We start from the raw sequence: 17,700 nt of genomic DNA, 5'->3' as shown, positions 1-17,700 counted from the left end.
CCTAGCCAACATGGTGAAACCCCATTTCTACTAAAAATACAAAAATTAGCCGAGCGTGGTGGTGCACGCCTGTAATCCCAGCTACTTGGGAGGCTGAGGCAGGAGCATGGCTTGAACCCGGGAGGCAGAGGTTGCAGTGAGCTGAGATCACGCCACTGCACTCCAGCCTGGGCGACAGTGACACTCATCTGTGGGTGGGAGAAGTTGGGGGAAGAACCCTGGTGGTTCCCAGATGCCTAAATCCCTTTCAGAAGGGAAGGAACACTTTCAGCTGCGATCAGGACTCAACACCTCTGGGGTAACAAGCTGCTTTCTGGAAAGAGAGCAGGACAGGGAATCAGGAAACAGGTGCTTCTGACCCCAGCCAAGAAGCCCTGATCTACTGAAGGTTCCTTAACCCAAGTTCAGTCTAAACATGACTGTTCACTAAGGCCTTTCTGCAGAGGCCCTACACCGAGAAAAGCCCCCAGTCCGGCTGAGAGCACCCTCTGGAATGGCTGCAGGGCTCCTCCTTCCCCGGCTCCTCCTCCACTCAGACTCAGGCCTGGGCCCTGCTTGCTAAAGCATGAAGGAGGCCCCCCAGGGAAGCTGCAGGCGCAGGGGCCTTTAAATTATAGAGCAGCTTTCTTAGCCCCTCTCAAAAAGGCCCAGGCACCTTTGCTAAATAATTCACGACCTCAGGAAGACCCACTGGTTCTTGACACAGATGAAGTAGGTCAGCCCTCGGCTTGGCCCTGGGTGGGGGCCGCAGGGCTCAGAGCAGCTTCCCCACCAGCACAGGCAGGGGCTGAAGGCTGGGCGGCCTTGCCAGCTGGTCCGATACTGCAGTGAGGCAAGGGGCGCAGCACGGGAGACAAGTAACCCTGGACTCCTCTGGGCACGAACACAGCCCCCCTCTGAGGTCCAGGTAACTTGCCCACAGCCACCCTCCTGGCCAGGCTCCTCCTCCTCCTCCCTCACAGAACCTGGGTCGCCAGCTGACGCATTCACCAGCAGTGACATCTTAGACCCAAGCCGACCCATGCAGGACTGGCATTCAGGAGATGGGGTAAGGCGGGGAACGGTCACCTGAGATGCAGATGAGGAAGTGACCAGAGCCAGCCACAGCCACTTTAGTTTTGCTTAGAGCAAGGCTGGAGCAACACCTATTGGGAGGGGGGTTTCGGGGCCTCTGCTGTCCTCCCTTTCCAGGCACGGCTTTGGGTCTGAGGTGGGGTGGGGTACAGGGCAGCTCTCCCAGGAGTGGATGAAAAAACAAACAGTTAAACCCTGAGTTCAGCACACCAGCCCTCCAGTTAAGTGTCGGAAAGGATTTCAAGTGACCTCTTCACAGACGAGGAACCCGAGACCCCAAGTCACAAAAGGTAAGACTGAGGGCCATGACGGCTTCCTGACACCTGGCCCAGGCCAGCCTGGGCTCTTGGCACCACACAGCTTCCCTGAGCCTCACACCCATTTGCTCCTGCTCCAGGAATCAGAGTTGCAGCCCATAGACTACAGGGTGGATGAGGTTAACCCCTTCTGGGCAAGATTCCAGGTCCTAGCCTTCCCTCCAGCACAGCCTCACAAGAGGCACGCCAAGGACAGACACCACCTGGCAGAGCCCAACAGCCCAAACCTCAGTCCTCTTCTACTAGAGTGAGGCTCGAAAAGACCACAGGCCGTAAACTGTTAAGCCGAGTATATCACTGCCTTCCCCCAGGAAGGTCCCACCTGGGGGCCTGCTCTTGGTGTAGGGAGTCTCTCCCTATGCTGACAGCCTGGAAACTGAGGAAGTAAAGCCACAACTGCCGGGCCCTTAGGCAAGTCACTTTCCCTGGACTTTGTTTCTCCAGCTTACAAATGAGAGAAGCAGGAGAGGCTAAGCAAGCTCCAAGGTCCTCCCCCACCACCTTTACAGTCACAAGCCAGCTGCCAGCAGGCCAGGCCCACTTCACTTCCTTCCCCCGACTCCACATCTCTCTGGCTCTGCATTCCCAATGGCAGTCTGAGTCCACGGAAGGGGGAAGTAAAGGCCAGAGAGCAGTCATTTTGATTTTGTTTTATTTTGCATTTCATATATTATCCAGTTTCACATTCTCACAGGATCAGCAATGACAATAGCCGCCTCGTCTCCCAAGTCTGAAATGGCCAGACGGTCACAGCTGCGGCTGACAGTAAAGCACTGATATGCTCAAAACAAAAAACATTGCACAGTGGTTCCTTCATTTCATTTTCTTAAACAAATGCCTGACACAAAGGCGTACTGCTGAAGAATGGAAACCCTTTTCTTCTTCATGCCTCAAACTAAACATTAAACTTATCTGACAGGGCGAACGAGGTCGCTTTAATAATTAATGGCACACACATGAAAAATCCTTTATGATGCATAAATATTTTGTTACACAGGGTACAAAAATACTTCTCACGTTTTGGTTGGTTTCGAGGTTTGGAAAGAATGAGGAGCAGCGGCGGGCGGGGTGTGCTATGGAGAGGTGAACAGAACGGGCAGAGAGGGCTTTCTTACGACTGTTGGCCCATCCGAGAAGACAGGAGCGGAGGAGCCCCGTGTGAAATGAAAAAGCAAACCCCATCTATCTGTTGGGTGGAGGTGGGAGCTGAGCCTGGAAGCGTGTGGGGCCACAGGACTTGGGCCTCCCTGAAGCGGGGTGGGTGCAGGGGCGGGGTGAGGAGAGAGGGGCCAGGCAGGATGAACCACTGGGAGCCAGGACCTGTCGCTATGGTGACAGTGTGAGAACAAACTGTACACTCATATATACACAAGTGTAAGTGTCTTAACTCATGCCAGAAAACATGCAAAATTAAACGCCTCACTTCCTCGAGGGGGAGCTACAGAAGCAAGTTTGGGCGGGAGGTCAGGTCCCAGTGAGGCCTCGGAGCTGGATCTGGGCGCCCCAGCGAGAAAGTCCCCAAATCCTCTTGAGAGGCATTGGAGAAAGGCTTGAGGGTGTAGAACAAGGGGAGGGAGGGGAACAGGAAGCAGTCCACTGAGTCAGGCTTGGGATTCACAGTCTCTGGAGGGCAGCAGCTCTGTGCAGGCCACCCGGGGGCAGTGGGAACTCAGGGCGCCTGTCCCGGCACCACCACAGATTCCCAGAACCACCTTCCCGGTGACCAGACCTGGAGGGAGGGAGAGAGGCGGCCATGAGCAGAGGCATGGGACTAGAGCTAAAGCCAGGCCTGCTCTCGGCTCGGCTAAGCTCTTGAGACCCGGGGCAGAGGGAGGAACTACGGCCCTGCAGGGAGTCAGAGTCTAGGACACTTGTCCTGGGCCTCTGGGGCCAACACTTACTGAAGAACTAACAGAACTGACGGTACTTCCATCCTTGCTGGGTGGTGTCAGAGGAAGGGTACCAGCGCACCTGCAAGAGAAGCCAACATCAGGAGCCAGCTGTGCATCTCTTCCCTCAACAGGAAGCCAGGTAACCATGGCCATCGGTGTCCCCGCTGGAGTCCTGGTTCTGTCACTGATTGGCTGGCACGCGTTGGGCCAGTTACTCACCTTTAAGCATCAGTTTCTCTATCCGGAAAGTGGGAGTGCACTGCCTGATGTGCCTCCTCTGCAGGACACAGGTTCCAACAAAAGAAAGTCATGTAGGCGTCTCATACCCCAATCAGCCCAATCCAAATGGGCCACTATGCTGGCGGGAGCCCTGGCAGCTGGGGGCAGTGGTGCCAGCAACCCGCCCTTCCCCTTTACTGACACAGCACGGAATTCCTAATTCTGTGGAGGAGGAGGAAGAGAATGAGCCTCATACATTTTTGTTTGACTTCTTTGGGTCTCAGTGCCCTCATCTAGCTATAGGACAGAAATGATGAAGTCATATGTGGTTGTGAGGATCAGGTAAGACAGGATGTAAAGATACAGTAAGGCCGGGTGCAGTGGCACACACCTGTAATCCCAACACTTTGGGAAGCTGAGGTGGGAGGATCACATGGGCTCAGGAGTTCAAGACCAGCCTGGGCAACATAGGGAGATAATGTCTCTATTAAAACAAAACAAGGCTGGGTACAGCGGCTCACGCCTATAATCCCAGCACTTTGGGAGGCCGAGGCAGGCAGACCACCTGAGGTTGAGAGTTCAAGACCAGCCTGACCAATATGGAGAAACCCCATCTCTACTAAAAATACAAAATTAGCCGGGCGTGGTGGTGCATGCCTGTCATCCCAGCTACTTGGGAGGCTGAGGCGGGAGAATCGCTCGAACCCGGGAGGCGGAGGTTGCAGTGAGCCGAGACCGTGCTGTTGCACTCCCACCTGGGCAACAAGAACAAAACTCCGTCTCCAACAAAAACAAAAACAAAAAACAAAACAAAACCCAAAGTCCGTGTAGACCCCAAGGGGTAGGACTCTCCAACATCAGTCCTGATTCTTCTGAGAAGCCATGAATGAGACCCAGCTGAGGCTCCCGTTTTGACCTTCCCACCCCCGCTGTGCCATGCCCTCCATCACGAGCCTCTAAGTCTAGAGGTCTATAACATCAGGCGGGTGGCAGCTATCTGAGATCATCCTCACCAGTGCTTGGAAGCTGCCTAAACCCTGGCACTTGCCAGAAGGCCCCACAGAGCAGTAGCCCCAAAGCTGGGTTCCCAGAGACTGGTCAAGAAAATGACACATTCCCTCCTCCCTCTGGGCCAGTCATCTGGAAGGCAAGTATGCTGACTGCCAACACCGCAGGGAAGGCCGCCTGCCCCAGTTATGCACGGTGAAGCATGTCTGTCCCAGCCTGACCCAGGACAGAGAGAGGGGGTTGGCGGGGGCGAGGCAGGACAACACAGGACCTTGAGTTGGGGTTGGGAGATCAGCATCCAGGGAGGGGAGCCGGAGTCCCATCAGGAAGGGAAGGGGCAGCACATGAGCGTGTGGTAAGAAAGGAGTAGAAGCTGGACCTGCAGACAGCTCCCTTGAGGATGGAGCAGGCAGACCCAGTTACCCACTTGGCTGCTGGGAACTCCTGCTTCCTGGGTAAGCCATGCCAGGCCATCTGGGGGCTGATGGAAGCTTCCTAAGAACCTGTTCCTATCCCCGCCAAATTCTAGGTGCTGTTTTGTACACCGCAGAATTCCAGCCACCACCTCCCAGGAGCTCAGCGGGAAGTTAGAAACCTGGCTGGACGCTAGCACTCACTCCACGAGAGAGGGACACGCAAGGAAACCAGCAATGCTGCTATCAGAGAAGCCGGCGGCTGGCGCCCCAGCTCAGGGAGCCCCTTAGTGGGCCCTGACCACCGCCCTTCATGTAGCCTCCAGCTGGCGCAGCCCCACAGCAAGGAAGTCCCTGACGGGCTGGGTGTCCTGCAGGGCCGGACAAGGGGAGAACATGGACGACAGAGTGGAAGGAGCTCAGGAGGCCTGCAACCCAACCTCTTTCACCACTGGGAAGCTGAGGCCTTGAATGACTGCCTAAGGCCGCCCTCAGCAAATCTGCTGGATCCTGCCCTACACTCCCGCTACAAGGTGCTGGGAGATTCCTGCTTCCCAAGCAGCGACTTTCCCTCCAGCCTGAGGGACTCCTTGGGGAGAAAGTAGAGGAAAGCTCCCATATTTGGGCTTGGGACAGCTGTGCCACTGAAGCAGACAGAATGCATTTAGAAGGGCTGCTTTTCCACTTCCTTCGGTTGCCTGGCATAGGCCAGTGGCCTGGGTCCTCTAGAAGCCGCACAATCCCTTCCTAGAGCTCTTCTTTCTGCTCCAGCTACAGGAGACCCCTGGGGGGCCAGGCCAGCAAGATAGGGCACCCGCAGGGTCCTTTCAGGGCCTCCAGTTGTGCCCAGGGGGAGCGGGGGCTCCTGAGAGTACCCCCCACAAGCTATAGTGACCAGGCTCCAAGAGGGCTGCTTCAAAACAAAGAGCGGAGGATGCAAACTCAGCCCTCTCTCAGATCCTGGGAGTGACCAGTTGAGAAGATATACCAGAAAGCAAGAAACGGGATGAACCTACATAAGAATAAATATAAGGCCAGGCACGACAGCTCACACCTGTAATCCCAGCACTCTAGGAGGCAGAGGTGGGCGGATCTCTTGAGCCCAGAAGTTTGAGACCAGCTTGGCCACCATTACGAAACCCCGTCTCTGCAAACAATACAAAAATTAGCTGGGCGTGGTAGCACACAGCTGTAATCTCAGCAATTTGAGAGGCTGAGGCAGGAGGATCGTGCTTGAGCCCAGGAGGCAGAGGTTGCAAAGAGTGAAGATCGCGCCACTGCACTCCAGCCTGGGCAACAGAGTGAGACCCTGTCTCAAAAAAATAAAAATACCTCAAAAAAGAAAAAAAAAGATATAAACAACCAAAGATATGGAAGCCTCACTCATCCGAAATTAAAACAATATTTAACCCAGATTGGTAAGTCTACACTTTGATCTTGTCATAGTTCTAGGAATTTATCATAAAGAAAACAAAACAATGGCTGGGCGCAGTGGCTCATGCCTGTAATCCCAGCACTTTGGGAGGCCGAGGCGGACGGATCACCTGAGGTCGAGAGTTCGAGACCAGCCTGACCAACATGGAGAAACACCATCTCTACTAAAAATACAAAATTAGCCGGGCGTGGTGGCACATGCCTGTAATCCCAGCTACTAGGGAGGCTGAGGCAGGAGAATCGCTTGAACCTGGGAGGCGGAGGTTGCAGTGAGCCAAGATCGCACCATTGCACTCCAGCCTGGGCAACAAGAGTGAAACTCCGTCTCAAAAAAAAAAAAAGAAAACAAAACAGAAGAAGTGCCCAGAGAAGTACACACAAGGATATACACTGTCGTATAGCTATCAGTAAGCAAAACTGTATAGACAAACCAATTTACCATCTACAGGGAACTGGACACATTAGTACAATGGTGTACTAGCCAGGTATCCAAAATGTAGAGCTACACTTACTAATATTTTTTTTAAGTCCTAATATTTAAGTTTTTTTGTTTGTTTTTTTTTTTTTGGTTTTCTTTTTTTGAGACAGAGTCTCACTCTGTCACCCAGGCTGGAGTGCAGTGGCGCGATCTTGGCTCACTGCAACCTCTGCCTCCTGGGTTCAAGTGATTCTCCTGCCTCAGCCTCCCGAGTAGCTGGGGTTACAGATGCCTGCCACCAGGCCCAGCTAATTTTTGTATTTTTGTAGAGACGGGGTTTCACCGTGTTAGCCAGGCTGGTCTTGACCTCCTGACCTCAGGTAATCTGCCCACCTAGGCCTCTCAAAGTACTGGGATTACAGGCGTGAGCCACTGCGCCTGGCCCTAATATTTAAGTTTTTAAAAGATTAAATATGTATTATAGTTTTTCTAAGATTCATACCTATAGATTTACTTACACACCTGCCCCAAACTACCTACCGAACTGAAGAATTAAAAGTACAGGTTTTCTGGGGACTGGATGATAAACCAAAGGGAAGAGAACAAAAACTGCCGGTTTTTTTCCATAAATGCAGATATGCTAATACAACAATAGCTCCTGCTCATGAAGCACCTCCCCTGTGCCCGATGCTGTTCTAGGTAGATTTCATATACTAAGTTCATTTAATCCTCACAAAAACCCTATGAAGTAGATGCTATTATCATCTCCATGATACAGATAAGAAAATAGAGGCAAGGGAGTTTATGTAACCTTAAGGTCACTAGTAAATGGGTGAGCCAGTTTAAGGGGGAGAAAAAGGCCATGGAAGACCCGCATATCCTCAGGTTGGAATGGAAAATGAAATCCAGTCTGGGAGGACCCTGGGATGCAACAGGACACTGAGAACCCCTGCTTTTAGGACACCATCTTTCCATGCTGAACCGCACTGGGCCTGCCATCCACAGTTGCTTTTGTGCCTCACCCTCTTTAAGGGGAAGATTGTATCAAAGGGTTAGAAGGCCAGGCAAGGTGGCCTCATGCCAAGACAGAGCAGGACCGAACAACCTCCAGGACCCCTCCTGCAGGTCTGGTCTCTGCAGCCACGTAGCTGTGGAGGCCTGGCCGGGCTACTGGCAAAGGGCATGCAGCTGGGGTAGAGAACAGAGGTACTTGTTCTCATCCCCTTGTCCTTCAGCTGCTACCTTCTCCTGAAGTCACCTCCTTGCCCCCAGGCACGGAAAAACTCAGTCCTTCTATTGGTCCTTTGGGTTCAGAACAATTCACTTAATATCAACAGTGTCCATACTTCCTTTAGACACTTTTATCCCCTATCTCTGGGGCAGCACTGTCAGGGGGCAAGCAGTAGGGCTGTTGGAAGGAAAAAAATAAAACGTTCTTAGTCGGGTAACAGTAAAACAACCTGTTTTACTATTGAGGAAATGGCTGCCCAGAGAGTTTGAGTAGCAAGGACAGAACTAAAGACTCCCTGCTCTAATCTCTTCCCATTAGCCTGCCTCCCCAAAAACGCCACTATCCTTTGGGGTGGGTGGCCTCTATCCCAGTACCCGTCCAAGGAAGGCCAGAAGGCAGGAACTCAGGCACAAAGAGGCCTCCAGCCTCAGAGAGGACCCAAGGGGACCCAGACAATAATGATATTAAATAACATCACAACCATCTGCACTTTCACAGCACTCCCTCCATGCCATCATGCGACTCCATGCCATCATGCGAACAACACACCGATCAAGTAGGCATTAACATCACCATTTTACAGAAACACAGAGACGGTGGGTAACGTGCCCAATGTCCCACAGCTGTTGAGAACCAGGATTTGGGCCAGAGTTGGACAGCTGCAGAGTGTGGATGGGGTGGGAAACTGGGAGGGAAGCCAACAGGAGGAAGGAAGCCCTGTGGCGTGGAGCTCAGGGCCAGAGAGCAGTGCCACCCCCGGCTGGCTGGGCAGAGGTGCCCTCTCTGATTCATTTGACAAACTCATTGTCCCTGGCTCCCAACCTCTGTCACAGCCTAACAATTCAGAGGATAGGGCAGAACCTCTCCACCTGATCTGGTCTATCCCTCTCATTTTACAGATGGGGATACAGAGGCCCAGAGGTGAGGATCATGTAGCCAACTGGTGCCAAATCTGGGATCAGAGGTGAGGAGCCCAGTGAGGTGGGAGCCTGCGATTCCTTCCAGTGCCTCCCAGGGCCTTGCAGTTAAACATTCGCTTGACCTGAAGCATCAAGTCACTGCCCAGGTCAGGGTAGACAGGATGAGCTTCCCTGCTCCCCGCTCTATTCCAGCCACAGAACCCAGTTTGCAGTAAATACCCAACAATTCCCTCCAGGGGAAGGTCTTTACCACCTTCCTTATCCTCTGATCAATTTTCGAGCTATTTGTGGTGCTCAGCTGGGGAAGAGTGCCAGGGTTAACCACAATTCCGCCCTCAGTACAACTGAACATTGCGGAGCCAGGGAGCATTCCCCTGCTGGGGAAAACAGTTTGCTAGGGTAGCAGCCCCTGAATCTGAACTTTCCACTTTGGAACTGGACAAACCCAGGTGTCACTGAGCCCCTGGAAGAGCCTGAAAATGGACATACACACAGCTCTCGGGCAGAGCACCCGACTCCTCCCGCCTCAGCTCTGGCTCCTGTGAACCCTCCTTTCTGGCTTCTCCTGCTTTTCTTCCTCATCCCCTCCTGCTCCCCAGCCAGGTCCCAGCAACCTCAATTCTCTCCTTCGCAGCAGCACAGCACACCCTGGCTGGGCAGCTCTTCCTGGGGATCAGTGCTCATCACCTGGCTGGTCAGAGGTTGAGGTGGGCTCAAAAGTGCCCCCCAGCCCCTTCCTGTGGCTGCCTGGCCGCATCTTGTCACTGCCACTGTGAGGCACCCCACTGCTCCCCGACACACACAGAGTGGGACGAGACTTCCCCTGCATAGTGCTCCAGTGACTTGCACTTGTGGCTGAGTCAGACCAGAGGAGGTGCCTGCATAGCCAGGGGAAAGCCTGACCCCCTGCCTGCCCATTGGGCACCCCCAGCCCAGCACCCCACACAGAGCCTTCCTGGCCCTGCTCTAACAGCCCCGACTCTCCCCAGAAGCATTCACTCCCTGTTTCCTGCCCGGCACAGGTTCACAGTGGACAGCATCCAGCCTTCATGGAAGCGAGAGCCAACACTCAGTGAGCTCTCAGGGTGCTCTAGGTTACATCCTAGCACTCAGTAGTCACTTCGTCTTGACATCTAACTTTCACAACAACCCTAAGGCAGATTATCTGATCATTCCCATTTTTCAGATGACTAAAAAAAAAAATCAAGGCACAGCAATCTGTAAGAGCTTGATGAAAGGGACAGGAAGGGGCAGAGGCAGATGGTCTGGCTCCAGAGACCATACCCAGGTTAGGACTGGAATCATAGAGAATCATAGTCCCATCACCATGGGGGAACATAGTCGGTGCCTGGGCAGGGGTGCTCGGGGCTGGGGAACCGCAGCTGGGCTGCCTGGCATCCTCCCCGGGAACTCGTGGGTTGTCTTCTCCCTCTCTGTCAGATCCTAAACCCAAGGGCAGGGACAAATAGGTCCTTGGGGTCTGGGCTTTCAAACCATCAAGGAAGACAAGAGTTCTGCTGCAGCTCTGGGACAGCAGCGGCCAAGTGGCCAGGCACATGCAAAGTCTGGCCAGCCAAGAGCCCTTGTTCTTCGCCCTCCCCAACCTTAAAGGGCTTACCTGAGCGTGGAGGGCGGCGGCAGCAGCAGTGGCAGCTGGGTAGGTGAACGCAGCATGGGAGATGGCTGGGGTTAGCTCTGTGGTGTACAAAGGGTAGGGAGCCCAGGCCTCTGGGGATGCAGGGATCAGAGCAGCCCCCATCAGGTCATCTACAACAGGAGACAATGGCCTCCATCATCAGAACACTTGCCTCCCCTTCCAAACAGAGAAGGGGACCCAGCACTATGGTTGAGCCATATGCCCCACACTGAGGCCAGACCACTCCCAACCACAGAGGACCCCAAGACCAGGCAAGGAAGCCACGTTAAATTGGCCTGTCATGGTGTGCATCCTGCCTGCTTTCAGGCAGGCCTCAGCCCGTCTCAAATGAGAAATTAAAGAAGGTTTCAGGGAAGCTGGAAGCCCTGGCAACTCAGAAATTCTAGGAAGGCTGCAGGGGAGAGAGGAAAACCAGGTGTTTCAAAAATGGGTGGCCGTGGACACAAAAAGCCTCCTGGAAAAGGGGCTTCCCTCTGCAAGAGCCTGCAAGTCTGCCCCGAATGCAACTAAATGAGGGCCTGCCAGCTCAGAGTGCCACTCACATGGGTCCCGTGCGATGAAGTGTGCTCCTAGGGCGGGGTGCACGTTGCTGGGATTTGGAGTTGCCATTAGCTTGCTCTTGGCCATCTTGGTGTTGGCTTTGGCAAACTCTAGCCTCAGAGTCTGTGGATTTTCGGGATCAAAGCGAATACCCTACATGGGTAGAGAAAAGAAGAGAAAGGCTTACTCTGAGGGACCCAGAGTGTTAATGGCAGAGAGTAGAGAGGAGCTCCATAAACAAGCTCGCCTGGAAGACTTGCCCACATGGTGGCTGAGGCAGAGGAAAGGCAACTCAGGCCTTGAGTAACGGCCTTTGGCACAGACAGTGTCGCCAAGGACTCTGCCCAGGGATGGCTGGGAAATAAGATACATCTGCACACCCACTGCCTAAGAGGGCTGTGGGTCAGAGAAGACCTGTTCTCCACCTACTCACGTTCAGCGCATTCTTGGCCGCTTCTGCTCCTGCCCGGCTGTCAAAGATCACAAAACCAACAGGCTAGTAGGAAAAAGAGAGAACACCCTTATATCTCTCCCAGCATTCCACCTCTCCCTCCAAAATAACAACAAAAAAAGAGTATCATCTATGTGGAAACAGTATTTGCCCTGCTGATGAGAATACAAAAGGAAAAAAAGCCCCCCAAAACTCCAGCCCACATCCTCCCTGTTCACTGGAACAGCAGTTTAACATGCACCAAAAGTCACGTCCCCCTCTCCAGGAATACCCTGTGGGAAATGATGCCAACAGAGCTTAATTCCACTGAATTAAACATCACCCTTTTAGTAAAAGTATTGTTTTTAATGCATGCAGATAACTAAAAGCAAGTCCCAGTGTTTTCCCCAGCAAGAAAGGGGACACCAATGTATCAAGGGCATGGGAAGACTCCGGTTCTATCAAGGAGCAATAGGTTGAAACTGCTCCAACTTCATTTTCCCAAGGATCAGTCTAGACCCCAAATAGCCCCCGAAGGCTAGTGGGCCTTGGCCTCCTTGTATTAAAAGCTAGAGCTCAATCATGCCGTTGCACTCCAGCCTGGGCAACAAGAGCAAAAGTCCGTCTCGAAAAAAAAAAAAAACAGCTAGAGCTCAGCTAACTGCTTTACTGTCCTCAGCCAGCGGGGCTCCCAGATTCCTAAGAAACAGACAGGGAGGACCAGGAGCTGGCTGGGCTCAGATGGCCAGTAAAGGGACAGTGGGACCTACAAAGGTTGCTCTGTCAGAAACAGGACAACAGGGAGCAAGTCTCTACCGCCAGATGCCTCTAGATTAGGGAAAGGTTAACAGGCCCTTGTTTGAAGCTCAGCAGTCAGTCTGGGCTGGGAGGAAGAAAACCTTAGGAGAGAAATTACCTGTCTTGCGGTGAGCTTGATCAGGGACCCTTCATACCCCTGAGGAGAGAGGTGGCTGTTACCGCGGAAGGTCAGAAGCGTGTGTTGTGCTAGCCCAGCACTGCCACCTCATCAGCCCCCGCTTTCCCCAGGGCTCCCCTGAGTCATTCTCACACCCTTCTCCCTGTCAACATCAACCCACCCTGACCTCCACCACTGCCAAACGTCCACCGCCCTGCGTTCTGAATCATGCGGTCTAGCACATGGGGTGGGCATCACGCGGCAGCACTCATCACTTTAGGCAGAAATTCCCATTTGCTCCAATAACTAGTAACCCGAGAGCACAGACCTTACCTTTTAAGTTTTCTCATCTGCAAACTGAAAAGGCTACACTGAATCTCAAAGATTCTTTATATAACCACATATATTTAAAGATTCTTACTGTTAGCTGGGCACCATGGCTCACGCCTGTAATCCCAGCACTTTGGGAGGCTGAGGCGGGCAGATCACAAGGTCAAGAGATCCAGACCATCATGGCCAATAATGGTGAAACCCCATCTCTACTAAAAATATAAAAACTAGCCAGGCATGGTGGAGGGTGGAGGCATGGAGGCAGAGGCAGGAGAATCGCTTGAACCCAGGAGGCGGAGGTTGCAGTGAGCCGCACGCCACTGCACTCCAGCCTGGGCAACTGAGCGAGACTCCATCTCAAAACAAAACAAACAAAAAGGCCGAGTGCTGTGGCTCACGCCTATAATCTCAGCACTTTGGGAGGCCAGGGCGGGCAGATCACGAGGTCAGGAGTTCAAGACCAGCCTGACCAACATGGTGAAACTCCATCTCTACTAAAAACACAAATATTAGCCAGGCATAATGGCGCGTGCCTATAATCCTAGCTACTTGGGAGGCTGAGGCAGGAGAATTGCTTGAACCCAGGAGGCGGAGGTTGCAGTGAGCCAAGATCATGCCACTGCACTCTAGCCTGGGTGACAGAGCAAGACTCCGTCTCGAGGAAAAAAAAAAAAGATTCTTACTGTCTCCATTTAACTGGCGAGGAAACAGAGGCTCAGAAGGCAGCATGTGAATTCACAGAACCAGGACAGGGGCTGGACCTGCCCCCACAGCTTCTGCCACACCTTCCCGCATCATCCTGCTGCCCTGCCCCACCCCAGATTCACTCCCGCTGCTTCTCCAGGGTCCTAGGCTCTACCCAGGGGGCGGCTGGGTCCTGACTCACCTTGAACGGCCGGAAGAGCAAGTAGAGTTCTCTGGGTTTAATGTCCACAGGGAGGCCGCTGACAAACAGTGTCCGGACCTGGAGAGAGAGAGCAGTGATCAGGGCCAGGCTGCCCAAGAGGGACAGGGATGACGACAGCTCTTCCTTCAGGCAGGCAACTGGAATCCTTCTAGAGCTTAGAGGAATTCAGCCTTTCCTGGGCCTCCTTGGACACCCAAGGCAAATTAACATTGTTTCACAGCACTCTATTTCTCAAAGCCCTTTCCTTTCTCTGGGTACATCCCAGAGGCATCGTGCAGCGTCTGCTGGATGCCTCTGCACACAGACTGAGTCTGCTGGTGAATAGAGGCAAAAAGAGAGCCCTGTTCAATAAGGGTACAAACCCAGCCCAGCATGCCTTTTTTTTTTTTTTTGAGACAAAGTCTTACTCTGTTGCCCAGGCTAAACTGCAGTGGCGTGATCTCAGCTCACTGCAACCTCCACCTCCTGGGTTCAAGAGATTCTCCTGCCTCAGCCTCCTGAGTAGCTGGGATTACTGGGGTACACCACCACGCCATGCTAATCAGTATGCCTTTTCAAACCAAAGCCTCCTCTAAAAATCTAAAGAAAGGGCCGGGCGCGGTGGCTCACGCCTGTAATCCCAGCACTTTGGGAGGCCGAGGCGGGCGGATCACGAGGTCAGGAGATCGAGACCATCCTGGCTAACACAGTGAAACCCCGTCTCTACTAAAAATATACAAAAAATTAGCCGGGCGTGGTGGCGGGCGCCTGTAGTCCCAGCTACTCGGAGAGGCTGAGGCAGGAGAATGGCGTGAACCCCGGGGGGCGGAGCTTGTAGTGAGCCGAGATCGCGCCACTGCACTCCAGCCTGGGTGAAAGAGCGAGACTCCGTCTCAAAAAAAAAAAAAAAAAAATCTAAAGAAAGCTGCAGTGTCTGATCCCCCAAAAATGTACATGTAAAAATGTATCTGTTTTTTTAATCCATTGCACCACTGGCCCCTCAGACAAAAAAGTATCTATTTTCTAGATGATACCCATGGCCTCCTGGTAGACAGCCTCCAGTCTGGTCGAGGGGAGGAGCAAAGATGTAAAGGAAACAGAGTCCCATGCCCACTATGCCCTGCAGTGATTTCAACAGAGGGCCCGGCACTTTCTCATCCATCTCCTGCTCCTACACGAGATGTGGGACCTTCAATGTCAAGAAACACCTTATACTCCTGCCTCTCTCCCTGCTCTTAGCATGGTGATGGTACTAAATGTTGACTGAACAGGGTAATGGGTAAACAGTCACTATGCTGAGTTTTGAAGAACACGCCAAGATCTTGCCAGCTTCAGGTGAAGCATTTGATGCTGAGTTTTTTTTGTTTTTTTTTTTGAGATGGAGTTTCGCTGTCACCCGGGCTGGAGTGCAGTGGCGCCATCTTGGCTCACTGCAACCTCTGCCTCCCCAGTTCAAGCGATTCTCCCGCCTCAGCCTCCCATGTAGCTGGGATTACATGCATGCACCACCACGCCCAGCTAATTCTTTGCATTTTTAGTAGAGACGGGTTTCACCACGTTGGCCACACTGGTCTCAAACTCCTGACCTCAAGTGATCCGCCCACCTCGGCCTCCTAAAGTGCTGAGATGACAGGATTGAGCCACTGCGCCTGGCTGATGCTGTGAATTTTGAGCATTGCCCCCAACATGGTTACAAGCCAGGTCTAAACACCAGGTGTCCATCCTGTGACTGTAGCCACTGCTGCTATTTAAACGCTGCTGGCACCGGATGCTAAACTAGCAAGCCCTGATCAGCCAAAAATTGTGATGGGGGAGGGGAGATTTTCCATAGCTTAGATCCATTCAAAACATTTTTTGAAACTGTGGCTTCCTGAATAATGAAAAATGTGAACAAGCAGAGCGTCCCTACGCACTTGACTCCTGCTCTGGGCCACATCTCCTCCTGCGAAGCCAAGCACAGGTCTTCTGAACTCACCGCTGCAGATTTTAGAAGTTCACGTGCCTCACCCCATCACACGGCCATTCTTGAAAGCATTTAGTTGCCCTACAGTGGGCCACATCCCCTTCTTGAGAGCTACCAAAGAACTTGCTCCACTCTCTAGTGATGGCCCGCTGACCCCAGACAACAGCCTTTCTGAGACGATGGCTTTTATCAGTGGCTTGTCTCAGGAAGCTGGAGTAATGTTAGGCGAAACTACACCCAATGCACCCAGAGAACTCAACAGAGCCAAGAATGTCAAAGGAAACCAGCCAGGATAGCTGCTGGTTACTGGTGTCACCACTCCCACCCACGCAAGAATGACTCTCAGCCGTGGTGAAGACAAACCTCACGTAAGCTTTTGCCAAACCCATTTAGCAGAATCTCGGGCTGCTTGGGACGCATCTTCTCCCTCGGGACACGTCTCTCCCTCAGTAGAGGCACCACTATACCAGCCTCTGTGCCCGGGCTTCGAGTGATGGCACCTCACACCTCACAGCCCTGGCAGCTCATGTCCCACGGAGACACCACTCGAATTCTGCTTTGTTGTTGGCAGCATCTGGGGGTCTGGACAGCCAAGGCTCCAGGATGGGTGAAACCGAGCTCCTGACCTGAGCCCAGCAGGCCTCTCTGCCCTTTGATGTAAGGGCCTTGAGTTGTGCGTGTGAATCCCCAAGCAGAAGTGACTTGTCCAAGGTCACATGGCTTGTTCTTTAAAGGCAGCAGACCTGGAACTCAAAACCCAGGCCTCGGCCAGGTGCAGTGGCTCATGCCTGTAATCCCAGCACTTTGGGAGGCTGAGGCGGGCGGATCACTTGAGGTCAAGAGTTTGAGACCAGCCTGGCCGACATGGTGAAACCCCATCTCTACTAAAAATACAACAAATTAGCCAGGTGTGGTGGCCCATCCCTCAGTCCCAGCTACTTGGGAGGCTGAGGCTGCGGTGAGCCAAGATCGCACCACTGCACTCCAGCCTGGGCAACAGAGTGAGACTCCATCTCAGAAAAAAAGAAAAAAAAGGCCGGACATGGTGGCTTACACCTGTAATCCCAGCACTTTGGGAGGCCGAGGTGGGTGGATCACCTGAGGTTGGGAGTTCAACACGAGCCTGACCAACATGGAGAAATCCCGTCTCTACTAAAAAATACAAAATTAGCTGAGTGTGGTGGCACATGCCTATAATCCCAGCTACAAGGGAGGCTGAGGTAGGAAAATCACTTGAATCAGGAGGCAGAGGTTGCAGTGAGCTGAGATTGCACCACTGCACTCCAGCCTGGGCAACAAGAGCAAAACTCCATCACAAAAAAAAAAAAAAACCAAAACCCAAGTCTTCCTACTACATGCCCAGCCTGGAAGAGGTGATGGGTGCTCTGGGTGCTGGGAAAGGACGACAGGACCTAAGCACCAAGCTCTCTGGGTAGCTCAGGGTCTGCCCCCAACACCTCACCCCCAGAGGATGGGCCAAGAGTGCAGCCACCAGTGCCCTGATAGAGGGACCTAGATCAGTACCACTCCCTTCTCTCCTCCCCTTCCTCCCCAGGAAAGCAGGACATGATTTGGGTCAAAGACCCAGACCAGAGCAGATCCACGGAAACCTCTGCTTCAGTTCTCCCCAGGGGCCACACATTTCACCCGGGCTAATTTTAAACCCTCCCTCAAATGGCTCCTTTCTAGCCAGACCTCCCCAGAGGCCTCTTAAATAGCAAGTTCTCAGCACAGAGTTTCCTGCTTGGGGTGGGGTGGGGTGAGTGTAGGGGCTGTTTCCTCATCCCGGCTCAAAACTAGTTTCCAGGATTCCCTCTGGGCCCAATGACCCTTTTCCTCAGGGTTCCATCTTTCAGGTTCTATAGAGTCCAAAAGGCTACCCCACAGCTCCCATCCTGTCCCTGGCCAGCTCTCAGGTGGTCAAGGCAGTCACGGATGAGCTGGTGGGCCCCTGTCTGCCTGAGCACAGATGCTCTGTGGGGAACAGTCCGGGAGGCTAAATCACAGCAAGTGTGACCCCCAAACACCCGCCTTGGTTCCTACTAGATTCCA

At 53.1% G+C, this 17,700-nt stretch overlaps 1 protein-coding gene across 3 annotated transcripts in view; it reads right to left on the bottom strand.

The window, feature by feature from the left end:
* Positions 1–2,026: 2,026 nt before the first annotated feature.
* The window catches only part of RBPMS2 (RNA binding protein, mRNA processing factor 2), a 49,488-nt gene continuing 33,814 nt past the window's right edge, over positions 2,027–17,700 (bottom strand). The window contains exons 2-8 of one of the 3 annotated variants that reach the window (XM_032174421.1): positions 13,686–13,763; positions 12,470–12,508; positions 11,557–11,619; positions 11,126–11,276; positions 10,545–10,693; positions 3,293–3,362; positions 2,027–3,120 (exon numbers count right to left, since the gene is read on the bottom strand). In XM_032174421.1, the coding sequence (XP_032030312.1) occupies positions 3,300–3,362; positions 10,545–10,693; positions 11,126–11,276; positions 11,557–11,619; positions 12,470–12,508; positions 13,686–13,763 (543 nt within the window). In that variant the 3' untranslated portion in view covers positions 2,027–3,120; positions 3,293–3,299. The remainder of the gene's footprint in view (positions 3,121–3,292; positions 3,363–10,544; positions 10,694–11,125; positions 11,277–11,556; positions 11,620–12,469; positions 12,509–13,685; positions 13,764–17,700) is intronic. The other 2 variants (XM_058427244.1, XM_058427245.1) reach the window with 2 other exon arrangements.

Source organism: Hylobates moloch, unplaced genomic scaffold, assembly GCF_009828535.3.
Source record: "Hylobates moloch isolate HMO894 unplaced genomic scaffold, HMol_V3 SCAFFOLD_14, whole genome shotgun sequence".
Classification (NCBI taxonomy): domain Eukaryota; kingdom Metazoa; phylum Chordata; class Mammalia; order Primates; family Hylobatidae; genus Hylobates; species Hylobates moloch.
The sequence above is the reverse complement of the archived record's forward strand: the minus strand, read 5'-3'. Positions and strand labels throughout refer to the sequence as shown.